Genomic DNA, 16,888 nt, shown 5'->3' with positions numbered 1-16,888 from the left:
ATCAAGTTCAAAATATCAACAAAGTTTACAAAACGTAGAAGGATAAAACATTTTAAACTTTGCTATACGGTCATTTTTCTCTTTTTTTTACGTTTCAAAGAAATCTTTCCTGCTCTATGACTAGCTTTAACTTTGAGTTAACAAGTTTTCTTAGTATAAGTATTTGAAAAACGTTATTGTCTTCGAAAATATAACCAATACAGCTTAACTTAAAAAATGATACGTACTATTCTGCTTATTATCGTATATATGTGCCACAGTACTAACTGAATAATATCAAGATAGCTTAGCTGTAACCAACAATTTTTTTTTTTTATATACTTAAAACTATTGTTAAGTAATTATTTCTAAATATTAAGTTAAAGTGGCATGCGCTGCCATTAAAGCTTTTAAAGCGTTTCTTTCTAAGACTTTAAATCGATTGTTTAAATTTTTTTCTTATCTACTTTATGAAGTAATAAATAGCAGCACAATTGAAAGGTATTAAAGTTATTCAAATCACACTTTTACAACCAAGGTGAAATGTGGGTATCTGGTCTTTGTTCTTTGATCCTTTTGTTTAGCTGTCTAGTTGCATGACCGATACAGCTATTGTCGCAAGAGCATTTGAAAACCTACCTTTCTAGGCAAAAAAAAAGACAATAATGTTGACTAATTTACGTAATGCTCATTTTGGAGTTTATATGTTTGTATAGCTCTAATAATTAAATATTTAATTATTTTTAAGTAAATGACTCTGTATGTAATTAATGGGACACGTTCATTATCCACCCGATCAAAAAAAACCAAGTCAAATTCGAGAACCGCTTACCGATCGAGGGTTAGGGTTAGGGGTAACATTATGGTGAAAAATAAATAAAAAAATGCAAAAAATGTATAAAATAAGTTAATAAATAAAGGAAGTATAAAAAAAATCGGGCGGATATTGAACGCGGGTAGATTTTGATCGGGTGGATTTTGAACGCGGGTGGATTTTGATAGCATACCTACAAAAGACTAAAAAAATTGAAAAAAAAGCTAGTACTGAAATACCTTGTAAACAATCCCATTTAACCTTATTTGCCTATTTTAACGGATTACTTTTATATATAGAGCTAAGTTACTTTTTATAGAATTAGATACAAGTGATACAGAGTTATAAATAGTTTAATCTTTTTTATTTACATTAATAAAAGTAATAAAGAAGTTTTCAGATTGAGGTTGGCACTATCAAAGTTAGTATAAAAAACTGCTTACATCACAAAAACATTAACCGCCAACACATAAAAATGGCTGAAAACAAAAGTACAATTTAATAACAAAGGGCGAATTTGTTACACCCAGTTGTGGAAATAATTTTTAAATTTATACTTTTAATTTTATGAGACAATGTTCAAATATTGTAGAATATTACATTTAAACAAACCTAAACTATTCAGAACGAATGAAATTGATTACACTTTAGCCTTAATTAGTTAAAACTATTTTAAGTTAATTTTAAACTTACTTTTGTTGATTATATTTGTGTTTAATTATTTGACTAATTTGTATAAACTTTGTAATATATGTATGTTTTATTATACTGTTTCATTCTATTTTCCCTGACGAAAATTGATGAAACATAGTGAAAAAAAGAAACTTGAGTTATTTATTTATTTAAGAGATAAAAAAAAGATCAACCATTAAAAGTACAATTAATTTTAGATTTAATGTTTACAGAAATGAATCAAAACTAAAGGTTAAATTATTAAGAAAAGTTGGTTTTATAATAATTATTTTGTTTCACTCAATTAAAATGTATTTTTTTTTCTCAAATGCGTTTTTTTGCTCTTGTTGTATATAATTTTATGTTACCTTATTACAATAACTAATGTAAAAGTATTTTATTTTAGTCAAAATGGTACACGATGGACTATAATTATATTTGGAGTGGAGATAGGGATCGGGGCGTGTTTAGATCGGTTTACTGGAACCTGTGCAAACCATAATAAAAATTCGGAATAACAAGAACTTTTAATTATTCAATGAAAACGTTGTTTGATCAGAAGTTGTACTTGGTTTTAATGTATTTATTTTTGCTTTTTTTTAGATGTTAAATATTTGAGTATCAGCAATCAAATACCATAACAACATGTAAACATAAAGTAGTTTCACTATTGTGTTGTCTACTTGGAAACAGCAGAAAGTAAACTTAAATTATAATTTCTATGTTATTTCATAATAAATCGCTGATCAATACCAGTAAACGGTTGCTTCATGCCTGCATGTATAAACCGTTTTTAGATTGATGTCTGCAAGTTTATAGGTTGTGACTGACTAATGGGTCCTAATCAGGACAGACCGGTCTCAGTTGATCGAAACTGAACGATTGTTGTCTAACGATAGAACCTTATGTTAACTTGAGCTTGTCTAACGGCATACAAAAGTCCAGGCTTTGGCTCTGTAGACTTTCGCCAATATTATCGTTGATTGATTTCATAACAAATTGGTATGTTTTGAGAGCCTGTTTGTTAACTAACTTGCATGAAATTTTTAGTTGAAAATGTCAGTATTAGTAAAAAATTAAGGTTATGTATTTTTTCTTGAAATATACTTTACAGTTTTCAAGTAACATAGTTATTAAATTTGAGTCACCCTTATTTATAAGAAGAAAATTACTTTATGAGAAGAAATCTTTCGTTTTAGAGTTTAAATTTTGACTGTACAGTTTTGTTTTCATTTGTAGCTCATTATTATTTTGATTAAGTTGGGTATGCAACTCGATGACCGAGAGGCCTTTTTATTAAAAAGATATATTAACGAGTTTCTTTAAACGAGTTTTTCAATAAATTTTATTTTGATGAAGACAAAAAAAATTATCTACACGATAAATTTTTTGTGTCAAATCGAAATTTTACTACCATGTAAAATTCTTTTAAAACTTAAGTTTTTTTTTGTGATTTTTGTTCAAAACTCCAGGTTTTTTTCAAAATTTCTTAAATTTTAGGTTTTCTGGCTTAAATTGTCAAATTCCAGGCAATCCTGATTACAATTTGTTCAAAAAAAAAGCCATATAATTTACTTAACAAAAAAAACTAATAACAATATTTTAATTTAAAAGAATTTTATACTTTTAAATACATTCATATTTCTATTAGAAAATAATCTTAATAAAAATTTTTAATTTAAAACAAACTTTTGAGGTTGTAAAAATTATAATTTTTTGTTTTAACACGTAAATGGGTGAATTAAAAAAAAATATAACAAAAACTAAATACATTGAGCATATAAAATTTATTAAGAACAGCGCAACTATTGAACTTTGACTTTTACAACAATATTAGAAACTAGTTTGAAAAACATAAAAAAAATTCTTAATAAATGCAAAGTTTTAGCATACAATTGTTGAAAAAACACTCAATATTTTACAGCAAATAAAACATGTTTTTTTAATAAACAACGCTTGCTAATTAGGAAAATATAATCATAACAATAAAAAAACATTGAATTTCTATTATGAAAACTGAATCTCAATTTATCCTCAGATAATGAGCTTTTGTACTGGTAATTCTAATTCACTTGTCTTTAATCTGAAATAAGCAATGAATGTTAAAAACAAAAAAAAAACAGACTTCAGTTAATGGCTAGTACTATTAGTACTACTAATACTTTATACACTAATAAAATCTTCAATACTGGATTTGATAAAAATTAAAAGAATTTTAGTAGAATAATGCATATAATCGGTATTAATATTCATCAGGTTGATATAATTTTGTAGTTCTAAAAAAATTTATAACAATTAAAAAAAACCAACTGTAAATTTTTTCCATTTTTTTTCAGGGTCAAATGGTTCCCAACGACTAGCCGGGAAAATGTGTTTGTTTTTTTCATACCATTGCCTTAATACAACTTTTCCTGCGTGAGACTGTATAAAAAAAAATTGAAATAATCATCACTAACTTTTTTTTTTGTAACAACTTAATGCCAACAAGTGAGTTAAAAAAACTTGGAAAGCTAAATACTAGCAAAAATGGTTGTACTAACTTTTTACTATATCAAACAAAAAATTAAACCTCATCTTTTTCTACAGTTGCATCACCAAGCATTCTTACATCATCATGTACATCGAAATTGAATAAAGGTCCACTCTTCCCTCTAGCTTTCGTGATAATGAAGTCGTAAAATGTGTAGTGCTGAGGCATTATCAGATCCTCTTTCACATACATCAAATGTTCAACTCCTTTGGCATATTAAAAAATTAATACTCTCATACAATTTTAATTAAATTAATTAAAATTAAATTTTAAATACATAAATCTACATAATACCATTTAAAGTCATTAGTAATAATTTGTCCTTTATTTACCAAAACAGAGTACGATAAAACAAATTTAAAAGATGTATTTCATTTAATACTATTAACAGTATATGGTAGTATGGTCTATCTACGTTAGGGGTCGGCAGCCTTTTATAAGTTTCAGACCAACATTTGTGAGCCGTAATTATTATAAAAAAGTCTTCCACAGGCCGCAGTTGTAAAAAACAATGGTCTTAATTATTATAAAATGTAAATATTATTGTCCACCAAAAAGTGATAAAATAAACTAAATCAAAAGTAAATAGTAATAAATAAATTTAATTTTTACCCAAAAATTTTCAATTGCTTTAAAAAGTAATGTTTTTAACTAAAAAATACATCGTAATAAAGTTATCAAATAATGATCGTGTACAAAAAATTTAAGATTTAAAATACTTTAACTTTTGCTTCAATTAAAAAATTATAAAAAACAACTAACCGGCACTTTTTAATTCGCTAAATTCACTGCGTAATTGTTCTAAACACTTCATCAAAAACTGTTGAATGCTGTTTCCTTTGACCATCTATTTAACATACAATAATGATTAACATAAAAAATTCAAACTTTACTCAACTTTTATATTGACCAAGTATTTTTGATATCAAAATAGGAAAAATAAAAACATAAATTATATACTTCTTTTATAAAACTTTAAATTTTATAACAAGTTTTGTTACTAAACTGTAAATGTATACAACTTTCGGTCTTATTAATTGTAAGTAAATGGTAAACATTACATTTATTTTAAAGTTTATGAATCAGTAAAATTTTAAAATTTTACTAGAAAATTACTGTTTAAGCCGGAGGTCGGTAGTTATTTGGAAGTCGCGGCCAAAATTTAGAAAATGAAAACTTCATTGACTGCAAATGTTGTTTTACTTTAATCATCTTCTTTCAAATTCTACGTCAATTATACCTATGATCTTTTATATATACTCTTCATCTAAGATCACAGGTAACTTAGTGTAAGTTTTAAATCTCCTGCAGATTGTACCTGAGACCCTTTTTAAATATGATCTTCAATTCAATTCCAAAAATATGTTTTATAAGTTTCAAATATGCCGAGAATTGAACCTAAGACCTTTTTTACTTTTTATTTCAGATTTCAAAGTGAGTAGTAAGTTTTAAAAACTTACATGCTCGCGGGCCTCATATTATTTTACGCGGGTCTACCCCATTTATTATAAAAAATGCTTGTGTGTCGCACTTTTACGCTTTATGGTTGCAGTTTACCAAACCCTGGCTTAAGCACACAAAAAAGTTTTAAGTTTCACCTTAATTTTCTTTCTATGACCAGATCCATCCCAATAACTGTATGTAATTTGTATTTCTTCTTCTGCAAAATAAAATCAAGTTTACAAAATGTTAGAAATACCTTAAAAAAAAATTAAACTTTTTAGTATTTATGAAACTAGAAACTAAAAAAAGCTGTAATAAGCTAAAAAAAATTTTCCTAATAAAATAGTTTTTCTAAACACAAATTAAAATTGTATTTTGTTTAAATTATGAAGTAAATCATGTTTTATTGGAAAAAAATGTTTATATTTATTAACTGAGTAAGAATCTAATTAGACAAACATAAATGATTGGTTTTTATATGTTTTTTAAAATATTTATAAAAAACTTAACATAACGTGTGACAAGATAGCTAAAATAATTTTTATAAAAATATAACTATTTCAAAAGGTGATATTTATACCATTGAAAATTTTCTAAAATTTTTGATTTTTATTCTACTTCGTGCTGCTGAGGGCTGATGTAGTATTTTATATGTATAAAAGTGAGAGATTTGTTACTCAAAAGCAAGGAATTCCCAAAGGATGACTTTAGAGGCGATTTCGGCTATCATTAAGGCGGCGAAAATGTATATGGGTAACTAAATAGTAAGAGGCGATATGTTATATATAGTGGTGATTATTTGAAATTTTCTATGAAGGAGCTTTTATGAAAATGAGTTTCGGAAATCCTGATCTAGAGTATGATGAACAAATAACAAATTTCTAATTAACTAATTTTATTATTACTAAAACATTAATTAAATGTAAAATTATTACATTAAAAAGTTAATTTTCATTTAAACTAATTAAAACTTTTCACATTAAGAGGTATGGATCTATGTAAGAGGTACGTCTGTTTTTAATTTAAAAGTTATAAATTCTGGTATTAGAGATAAAAGTATAACTTGAATTAATAAAATACGTAACAAGCTAGGTAGAAAACTAAGGCTTTTAAATAAACAATTTTGATACTTAGTTAAATATACACAACAAAAATAAATACAATTATTTTACTTTTCATGTTTTCCTGTGCTTGTTTCCATTCTTGTCGAAACTTTTCGCGTAATCGGTTATCTTCTGCCTAACATTTTAATACCGTAACTTATTTTATAAAAAGTGAAACAGCTCAATGGTGCTTGGCTGCAGTAGAATAAAATATATATTGCACAAATTTATGTTACTTTTAGTCTTTAATTTAAATATTAGTTGAAATTAAGTATACTGCAGTAGTTATAAGTATACAGTAATTAAGCTGCAATATTCGAAAAGTAACTTTTTTAGGTGACAGTATAACGAGCTACTATTTTAAGGGTTATTTAGTAACTATCTTGAGCACTTGAATCTGATCTATTTTAGTTAAAACATTCTCAAGTAAAAATTTTTAATATATAAATTTAGTTTCAAAGGACTATCAGTACTTTTGCAACTTTAACTTATTTGAAAATGTTCCATTGAACTACTTTTATTGTAATTTAAAACTAGTAAGAATTATCAAGTATAAGTATTACAATTTAAATAAAAAAGTGCACTGTTTAGTAATAGTAACAGCTTAATTAAAATCACAAATAGAGACTTTCTAAGGCTAAAATAAGGCTTTATTTGTGAAGAACCGCTGTATACAACTTTTCTTAATTGATATTAAATTTCAATACTATTTTAGACTTTAATTTATCGTTTTATTCTCAAAAAGTTTTAATTTTATTTGCGTTTTAATAACTATACTATTTAGGAAAAAATGTAAAAGTATGCAGTACTTTTTTTTATACAATTCAAGTACATTTTTTTAAATGTTGTTAATTGAAGATCTTTTTAAACTCTAGAATTTTCAAAAGAAAAAGTCCTACAAATTACCTTCCAAGAAACTCTTGGCAAACTTGGTAGTAAAACTAAAAAACTTAAAAGAAAAAAAAAACGTAGTATAAGTTTATGTATAAAATAAATTAAAAAAGAGTATCTATTTTGTGAGAAACCAATTATCGAAAGATGATTGAAAATATTATTTTAAATTTTTTTTTTTTTTCAATTTTTATAAACATACCAGCAGTTTATAAATGTATACAAAAATAGGTAGGTTTTTTAAATCAAGGAAAATTTTATATTGACTTATATATAATTTAGTATATTATTAAAACTTATTAGTTTAGGAAAAGCATAACTTTATTTAAAAATACTGGAAAACAAACTATTTCTTATTTTTAAGAAATCTAGTATTATATTATAAAACTTTTAAGTTTATGTTTAAGAATTGTCAGAGCTAATTTATTTAACTACTGATATTTCAAATAGTTTTTTCGATATTTGACATAATTCTTGAAAATTTAATAAAATGGTGGTTTTTACAAATATAAAAAATTAAGATAATTAATTTAAAAAATACAGGAAATTTACTTTTTTTTTGTAGATAAAAAAATGCTTAGTATCTGTTTAAATCAGTTTTGCTATTCTTTGAAGCAAAAAAGTTAGTCTGAATGACCAAAAGCTAGCTTAGTTCATGAGAAATATACAAAAAAAAAATACTGATAATCAGGCTTAAATATCTAAAAATACATATATAATGACAAAAAGACTTATTAAAAAAGAGACTAATTTGAGAACAAAAAAAATTCAAAAAAACTAGCCTGAGATTTATGCAAGGTATCAAAACTAGCCTGAGTATTACAAAAGATAACTGATGTCAAACAGGTCTGATGCAGCCTGTAAATATGTAAGTCATTTGAGTTTTTTCTAAAAGTTTAAACTAGTCTGACTTATCTTGAGGAAAACACAACCCTGATTAATACCAAGGGTGTAAAAAATTGACGAAGTAAAAACTAAATAATTTAAATTTTTTTGAAGTAAACATGTTTGTTACTCAAAATAGATATTTATTCAAAAACTTCAAGAGATACAAACTTGTGTTTATCAAAATAATTTAGCATTTAGATTAACATAAAAACTAAAATTTACGAATTTGCAAAATCTAGACTAAAAATAATTACATAAGTTTTTTTCTATTAAATTATTAAATTCTCATAGAATTAACTAAATAGATTTATATTATTTTTTAAGCTAAAAAGTAAACACCAACCTCTCTTTCTCTATCTGGTAAAAAGCTAGTGTCGACATCTGGATTTTTCATCATTTTCTTTTTCTTAAAATCTTTTTTACAAGCAGCTAAAAAAAGTAAGTTTAAGATACTAATGCTAATATGAAGTTTATATTAATCAGGGTTGCCAAATGATTTTGAAAAATTTTCTCCAGGTTTTCAAAAACTCTTCCAAGTTTTTAAAATTACACGTTTTAGGGTCTATTTTTAGTTTAAAACTAAATTCACGGTAAAAACTGTGTTAAATAGTATAATAAAATTTAAAAGAAATCTTAAAGCTTCTTTAAATGTGCTTTTTTAATAATTTTTTCTTTTGATGATGACAAAAAATAAATTATCTACACGCTAGATTTTTTGCGTCAAATCCAAATTTTACTACTAAAATTTAACTACGTAAAAGTTGATCAAAATTCCAGTTTTTTTTTTTTCAATTCTCAAATTCCAGGTTTTTTTAACCTAAACTGTCAAATTCAAGGTTTATTCAAGAATCTAGATTTTTTGGCAACCCTAATAAATGTTACTTTATACTATATAACTTTTAAACTAATAGGTACCTTTTATATACTTTTGGTTTGATGTGTATCAATTACACTTTGGGTTAAGGTGATAAACAAAAATATATTTTTCAAAGAATTCCATTATAAAAAAACTTTTTACTATATAAGATATTAAAAATTTTATCAAATTCTTGTAATTAAAAAAAAAAACTACATCAATGTTTAAATCAAACTGGTACAACCTTTGTTTATTAGTTAAAAGATGGACTTTAAGTTAATTAAAAAACAAATAGATAAAAAACGCCACAAACCAAGAGTTTAAAAATTAGGAAAGTATTATATAATACTTTTTTAGTTTTCAAACCTTGATGTATTTTTTAACAAAATTCTAAGGGGTTTAATATTTTTTACTAGTTTTATATACAGTTTGTAAATTTTATTTAAGCCTTAATGATTACATTTAATTTTGTTTTAACTTGGAAAACTTACTTGTGACTGAAGGTGTCTAATAGAGTGACACATTTTCTATAGCAAATTCTTTCAATTTTTTTTTTTATAAGTCCCATTAAAACTACTATCAACAGGGTTGCCACTCGTTTTTTCAAAAATTTTTTCCAGGTTTTCAAACGTACACATTTTTTGGTCTATTTTTAGTTTTAAGTTGAGTTTAATGTAAGAAACTGTGTTAAATAATATAAAAACATTAAAAAGATACTGAAAGTTACTTTAAATGTGTTTTTTAATAGAAAAATTTTTTGATGATCACAAAAAAATCTTACAATATGATAGATTTTTTGTATCAAACTGAAATTTTACTACTGAAATTGTTAAAATTGTTAAAAATTCCAGTTTTTTTTCAAAATTTCTCAAATTCCAGGTTTCCAGGTAAAGTGGCAACCCTGTATCAATAAATGCTATTTCATCTAATTAATTTTTCTAAACATTATTTTGTCTTTAAAATTAATTAGTTTAAACATATAGAAAAATATAACAACAAAAACTTCAAAGAAAGCTCAATAAATCAGTGTAATTTTAATTTAATTTTTAATTTAAATCATTGTAGAGTTCTTAATATATAATGAAAAAGTATTTTATAGATTTTTCAAACATCCACGCCTTATAATTACATAACTTTAACTTTAGTATACACAAGTCTAAATTAATTTTATTCGTTGGAAATTTAAAAACTATTTTGACTAAACTAATAAATAATCTTTTACATCTTTAAGTTTAAAAAAAAGTTCAATTATGTTATGTACAAATAAAAAAAGGTAAAAAAAAATTGTTGATTTATGTACTTCATTATAATGTATTTCATTATTAGACGTAATAATTCACATAATGTTCATCGTTTATAAATAAACTTAATGTACTAAAATAAGGAGTTGTTCTATAAACATACAATCAAATGGTTAAAAATTTAATTTTGTCGAAAGTTACAACAATGATTCTATAACGAAAAATAAAAAATATTTAGTAATTAAAAAATGTAAAGAGTTAAAACTTTATTTTAAAGTTAAAACAATTAATGAGAAACTAATTATTCTAACAAATTAGATTTATTTAATCATTTCAAACGTTCCTAAAATTTATCTTAAGCATGTTTACAAATAAAAATTAAAAAAAAACGTTTTTTAAGTGGCACATTATAAAAAGAGAAACATATGCATTATAAGTATTGTAAATTAAAGCAATCTGATTCTAGTTTCTACTAGTATGTATAGTTTAAAGTAAATATTTTTTTACACCTGTTCGTACTTACGTAAAATACCTTACTAAACTTAAAACACACAATAAGATATTTAACCTTTATTATCTTCAACATCTTCTAACCCTTCATCAAAATTAAACGACAAAGCACCTTGCTGTTTTCTTTTTTCTTTCTTTTTATTTTTTTTTGTGTTCTTTCTGTTAATTTCATGTTTAGATTAATTTTTGTACTAATGTTATAATACACATTGGTTTTCATTTCATATTTATAAAAAAAAAACTATACTAGACTTCTTACTCTTTATAAGAATTTGTTAATTAATAAATTCTTGATACTAATAAAGCTTCTTTCATAAAAGTTTACAAAAGCTCGTCAATTTTCAAGTATAATGTTTATTCAAAGATTTAATCTATATTTAATTATATATGCAATAAATCATGTTTTCTTCTCGTTTTAAATTTATTTTAGCTGTTTTTGTCCAGTTAACAAAGTTTTAATTAAATAATAAAAGATTAATGTTTTGTTGACTTTAAAAATCTCATTTGGTTTTTATTTATACAAAAAATTATGAATTCCTTTTACAATAGTTATCATTAAGAATCTATAACATTAACAAACGATAAAAAAATTACTAATTAGTTTTGAATCTTAACATAAATTCCTGTATTCCGACAGTTTTTGGTGTGTTTACTGGCTAACATAAAACAACTGAGTCATAACCGAGAACCTTAAAACTGCTTAACTAAAGGTAAAGTAATAAAGGATGCAGTAGACAAAGTGTGTGAAGAAGCAGCAGTCTTATCCAAAAATTCTACCTTTTATTTCTCTATTCATTTCGAAATTAAAAAAAATAACTGTGCTGAAGTTTCTTAAGTATTACTTATAAGCTAGAAAAATAAACATGAGTTATTGCAATTATAATTTTATAAAACATTATTTCAAAATAAAAACATTCATATAGAGCTTTTGTAATAAGTTTTAATCTTTTGTTGGCATTAGCAGTCTCAGATATAGTTACTGTATCTATTTTGTTTGTTTGAATTAATATGTTTGTTTTAAATGAAAACAGTTAATTTTATAATAAGTTATTGTTAACTTAATCTGCTAACTAAACCTTTTTTTTTCGTTTTATTTTTGTAGATATTTTTTACTTATTCATACATTACACTACCTTAGTAAATAAAAAAAGTATTTGGAGCAATACAAACTTTTTTTTTTTAAATAAGTTTTAAAATATTTAACAAAATCGTTTTCAAGAAGAAACTCTTTTTTTAAATAGCACTTTGTAAAACTGTTGAAAAATTGGTTCAAGTCTAATTTTGTAAGCATTTAGAAAAATAGATTATAAACCTTAAATTGTAAACAAATAGAAGAACATTTTTTAACATCACTATAATAATACTAAAAAAATTAAACTTTTTATCTATTCAGAGAAAGATAGATAAACAGACATTTTGCCAATATTTTCATAAAAAATAAGATTAGTCAACTTGGCCTGACGCGTATGAAGCCTGATAAAAACAATATTCTGATATATGGTAGCAAAATGTGTACTTGTGTCTAGTGTGCATGAGAATAATCAAAACCTTACACTTACAATGCCTATATAATTTCCTAAAAACTAGTTAATAACTTAAGATCACCATGGAGGAAGTCTTGAAACGTTCATGTCTACATCACTACATACTATATACCCTCAACCAGCACACACTTGATCAGGTTTTGAGGGTGGGCAATGTACGAATTCAAAAGTCTCTGTTGTACAGCAAGTTGGTTGTTGCAGATACAACCAATATGGTCTACCACTACGTTTTAAGGGCGCCAGCATTGATAAGTGGAAGAAGGTTTCTAAGTGGTGTTATTTTATCCACAAAATACCAAAAAAAACAGAAAAACGCAACTTCAAGAAACCTAGGTAGACAAAGATATCAGAGTAAAAACAATCTCTCAAAATTTATAATTTTGTTGCATCACTGCGTTTGTTTTAGTTTAGTGCAATTTGTACATGAATATTTTTAAGCACATCATTCATAGCTAATTTTGGCTGATGTAGGGCCTACTACAACTTTTACTTGCAGTTTTTGTAACTTAAATTTTAGCACTACATCAATAATGATTTATTCCTAAAATAACATCAAATTAAATTATAAAATTATATTGCAGTTTCTAGACTCATATTTGACCATCAACATTTAATAAACTTTGCCTTTTTAAAAGAAAATTTAGTTTGTTTTTGTTTAGTGCTCGTGATAGTAAATGAAAATTTTCAGTAGACATACATCATAAGACATTAAAATACATTGTAGACAACTTTTTAGTATGAATTTTTCTAACATATGTTAACCTTTGCAGAGTCTGTTAGTTGAATAAAGTGTTTGTCAAAAAAAAGTTTTATTTAGTTAAAAAATGTATATTTAAAATAACTCAACAAGGATATAAATAAAACAATTGGTAAATTATATTGTGAAGAAAACTTTTTTTCTATATTTTATGGATTTTTAAAGATTAAAAAATTTCATGTTCATATAGATACCAATTGATCATTAACTTTATTTAAAATGAATAAAACTATAAGTAAACTAACTGGTTTATTTTTTTCATTGCAACTTGTTTTTCACGCTCCAGCTGAAGTTGTTCTTGTTTTTCTTTCATTTGATTCAATGTAAGAAGACCTTTAAAAAAGTTTTACAAATAACTAGAACACACATTTAAAAATTGTGTGATCATTGGTTTAAGAAAAATAAAAAAGCCCATTTGTGTACTCATGTCATCGATTTGAGAACAAAAATTTCTGAAGAAAGAAAACAAAACACTGCTTTCTTGCACTTTTTTTATTAAAAAATTGTGGAAGCATAGTAAAATTTATTTAGTAGCTTATTGCAATCGAATTCTCATAAAATACGATTTCAAACATACCTGACACGTTTACAGTAGAAAAAATGGATACTAAAAGAGATTTAAATTTTTAATTTCCGTGAAAAGTACAATAAAACTAAAACACAGCTTTCAACAAACTATATTTCAAATTAAAACATGAAACATAAAATTCTAAGAGAGTCTTTTCAAAATTTTAAAAATTTAATTGAAAACTTTTTTTATATTTTTAAAAAAATCAACTATATGCAAGAACTAATTTAACTAAATTAAAAATAATTTTTCAAAAATGAGTTTTTTTAAATAACATATTTGATACAATTATAGTTTTTACCTACAGTTGTAGATTTGTATTGAGCTTCTGTTGGATCATAATGTGATGAAAATTTGTCAGCTATATTGGACCTAATTTGATTTTCCTGTTTATATGTTAATTTATTTTTAAAAACTGGACATAAACTTTTTTAAAATGTCTTGTAAACAAATAAATGTAAAAACTATTATGAATTGTACTTTGAACATACAAATTAATTTAATAATTAAATGTTTTAAGAATACTTCAAGTTTTTGGTGGAAATTGAACTTTTAATATTTATATTTTAAATAAGTTAGTAATACATACAACTATAAAATAACTTTATAAATCAATAAAACATTCTTGTATAATTAGAGTATAAAAAAATGGTTTAAAAGCTAATTAGTTACTAGTAGTATATGTTAAATATATGAAATACTTTAGTAATCTAAACTTTAACTACTAATGCTTCTATTGTTGCCTTATTCTTTCACACTTAAAAGGCAGCATAAAATACCTTAGTTACATTTATAAAAGCTAGTAGCAAGGTGGTGAAATTTTCTTAATGGTCAAAATAAACAAAAATAAAATATCAAAACCTGAGTTTTTTTTATAAAGTTTAAACATATTTAAAACTGAACCAACTCAATTTTTTTATAACTAAACAAAAAAACTAGACTGGATTTTTAATTCTTAAAACTAGCCTTAGTTTCTCAAAATAAAATCCTAACTAGCTTAGACACAATTTTAGATTTTTAAAACATCTCAAGACTAGCCAAAGTTTGCCGGAGATCTATCAAAAAAAAACACTGTTAATCAAGCTAAAATATCTAAAAATACTTAAATTATAACCAAAGGACTTGTTAGGAAAACAACTTTTAAGAAAAAGTTTTAGTTAAAAAGTCATTAAAAATTAGTCTTAAATTTAGGAAAAATATCCAAATTAGCCTGAGCTTTTCAAGAATTTCAAACTAACCTGAATTATACTGAATAGCCTTTTTGTGCGGAAATCCTGAAAAAAAAATCTAAGCATAAGAAAGGACATTTTTTTAACTATTTTTGAGAAGTTGTAATCTAGAACAGTATACCTGTAATTATGACATTTATATTACAAAATAATTAGCTGAAATCAGGGTTGCCACTCCTTTTTTCAAATATTTCTTCCAGGTTTTTAAAAATACACATTTTTGGGTCTATTTGTAGTTTAAAGTTATGTTTAAGGTAAGAAACTGTGTTAAATAGTATAAAATGATTGAAAAGATACTGTAAAGCTAATTTAAATATGTTTTTTAATAAAACATTTTTGATGATGACAATTTTTTTTTGTTTATATGATAGATTTTTTGATTAAAATCAAAATTTTACTATTGAACATGTGAAAATTGTTAAAATTCCAGGTTTTTGTAGTGATTTTAGTTCAAAATTCCAGGTGTTTTTTTTGCTTAAATTGTCAATTTCCAGGTTTTTCCAGGATTCCAGGTAAAGTGGCAACCCTGTAAAATTAAAAGAAAAAATACTTTGCAAAGAGTTTTTTCCAATTTTAAAGTTTGACAAAATTTCAATAGTAAGTATAGTTTATTGAATGAAAAAAAGGACTTTAAATATTTGGTCCTACAACATGGTGCACAAAGAACCTTTTGGTTATTGAGTTACACATTATTTGAATACCTTTTAATGTCTTTTCCAGAAAAGATTATTGGTAGATACACTTACTTTAAGGAATAATATTTTATATGTTTGTGTTGAGCTGTTAAACTATTTATTATTTTGTCAGTTTACACAACTTTATACAAAGTAATATTTGAAATTAATTTTTTATGTAACTCATTTTTCTTAAATACATTGTTTAGTAAATTTAATTAAATACTTTCTAAAGGCTGAAATCTTTTTAAGAGGCAGGATATTAATTGTTTTGGAATTTACTAAGCTGATAGTTAACTTCAGCATCTTATTAAAAAAATATTTTATAATCAAAAGTTTAGAAAAAAGCTAAATAATATCTAAAAAAATAATTATACATAAAATTAAATTAACTTCATATAATTTTTATAAGTCTCAAATTACCCTGAGTTTACTTTAAAAAATTAAACATCAAACTATTTAGTGAAAACTATATGTATTTTCAACTTTTATTTAAGTATATTTTAACTTGCTTAATACTTTTTTAAGAAAAATTTTACAATCACTAAAGTACTAATTGCTACCAATAAAAACTAATAACTTTTTTGCTTTAAATATTTGATACTCAATATTTGTATTAGTTTTTGTAACATCATACAACTTCTTTAAATTAGGTCTAAAAATACCTAGTTGATAACCCTAATTATATAAGATAAAAAACAAACATGATCAGAAAAAAAGAAACTGAATAACTTGTCATAAAAGATTTACCTCAATTTTAAAATTTTTATTGTTTAATAACTAAAAATTTACCAAGAATAGTTAGTTATTAAACAATGTAAATTAAACCTTAGTAGTTATTTTAGACAATTGAAACAGAATTTAGTATTTTGGTCAAAAAATAGCATTTTATGAAAAGCAATATTAAAAAAAAAGTTATATTATTTCATAGTTCTAAATAACTTAATCTTGTATTGAAAAAATTACAATGTAATATTATTCAATTTACATTAACTATTTTAGCTTTTAATTCTTCCATTTGGTTTTTTGCTTTATCCCGACGCTTTTGCATCTGCATAGCTCTGTTTGCTTCACTAGCTGCACCTTTATATTGAGCCATAGTTTTTTTTGATAAATTTTAAGTTCCTAGCAACAACATTTTGCTTTTAAGTAAAAGTTTAAGTACTAACACCCATTACTGCATTAAATA

General features: G+C 24.2%; 1 protein-coding gene across 1 annotated transcript; it reads right to left on the bottom strand.

The window, feature by feature from the left end:
- Nucleotides 1-3,244: 3,244 nt before the first annotated feature.
- Nucleotides 3,245-16,820, bottom strand: LOC145832712 (protein FAM50A-like). The gene is made up of 11 exons (XM_082940025.1): nucleotides 16,688-16,820; nucleotides 14,098-14,182; nucleotides 13,474-13,561; nucleotides 10,986-11,086; nucleotides 8,664-8,749; nucleotides 6,611-6,677; nucleotides 5,594-5,655; nucleotides 4,758-4,842; nucleotides 4,035-4,201; nucleotides 3,776-3,886; nucleotides 3,245-3,548 (listed from the first exon to the last, which is right to left on the bottom strand). Exons 1-11 carry the CDS (start codon nucleotides 16,796-16,798, stop codon nucleotides 3,534-3,536), a joined length of 978 nt encoding a protein of 325 aa, XP_082796151.1. The 5' UTR covers nucleotides 16,799-16,820; the 3' UTR covers nucleotides 3,245-3,533.
- Between the last annotated feature and the right edge of the window lie 68 nt (nucleotides 16,821-16,888).

This window comes from Thalia democratica, chromosome 3, assembly GCF_965202585.1.
Source record: "Thalia democratica chromosome 3, ktThaDemo2.hap1.1, whole genome shotgun sequence".
Classification (NCBI taxonomy): Eukaryota; Metazoa; Chordata; class Thaliacea; order Salpida; family Salpidae; genus Thalia; species Thalia democratica.
The sequence above is the reverse complement of the archived record's forward strand: the minus strand, read 5'-3'. Positions and strand labels throughout refer to the sequence as shown.

What these genes read in the sequence shown, in the direction of transcription:
- LOC145832712 (XM_082940025.1), bottom strand. Translation starts at nt 16,798, where the DNA reads ATGGCTCAATATAAAGGTGCAGCTAGTGAAGCAAACAGAGCTATGCAG. An exon ending in TACCAGATAGAGAAAGAGAG is followed by an intron (nt 6,678 to 8,663) that starts GTTGGTGTTTAC and finishes TTAAAATGTTAG; the next exon opens with GCAGAAGATAACCGATTACG. An exon ending in AGCACAGGAAAACATGAAAA is followed by an intron (nt 5,656 to 6,610) that starts GTAAAATAATTG and finishes TTTATTTTGCAG; the next exon opens with AAGAAGAAATACAAATTACA.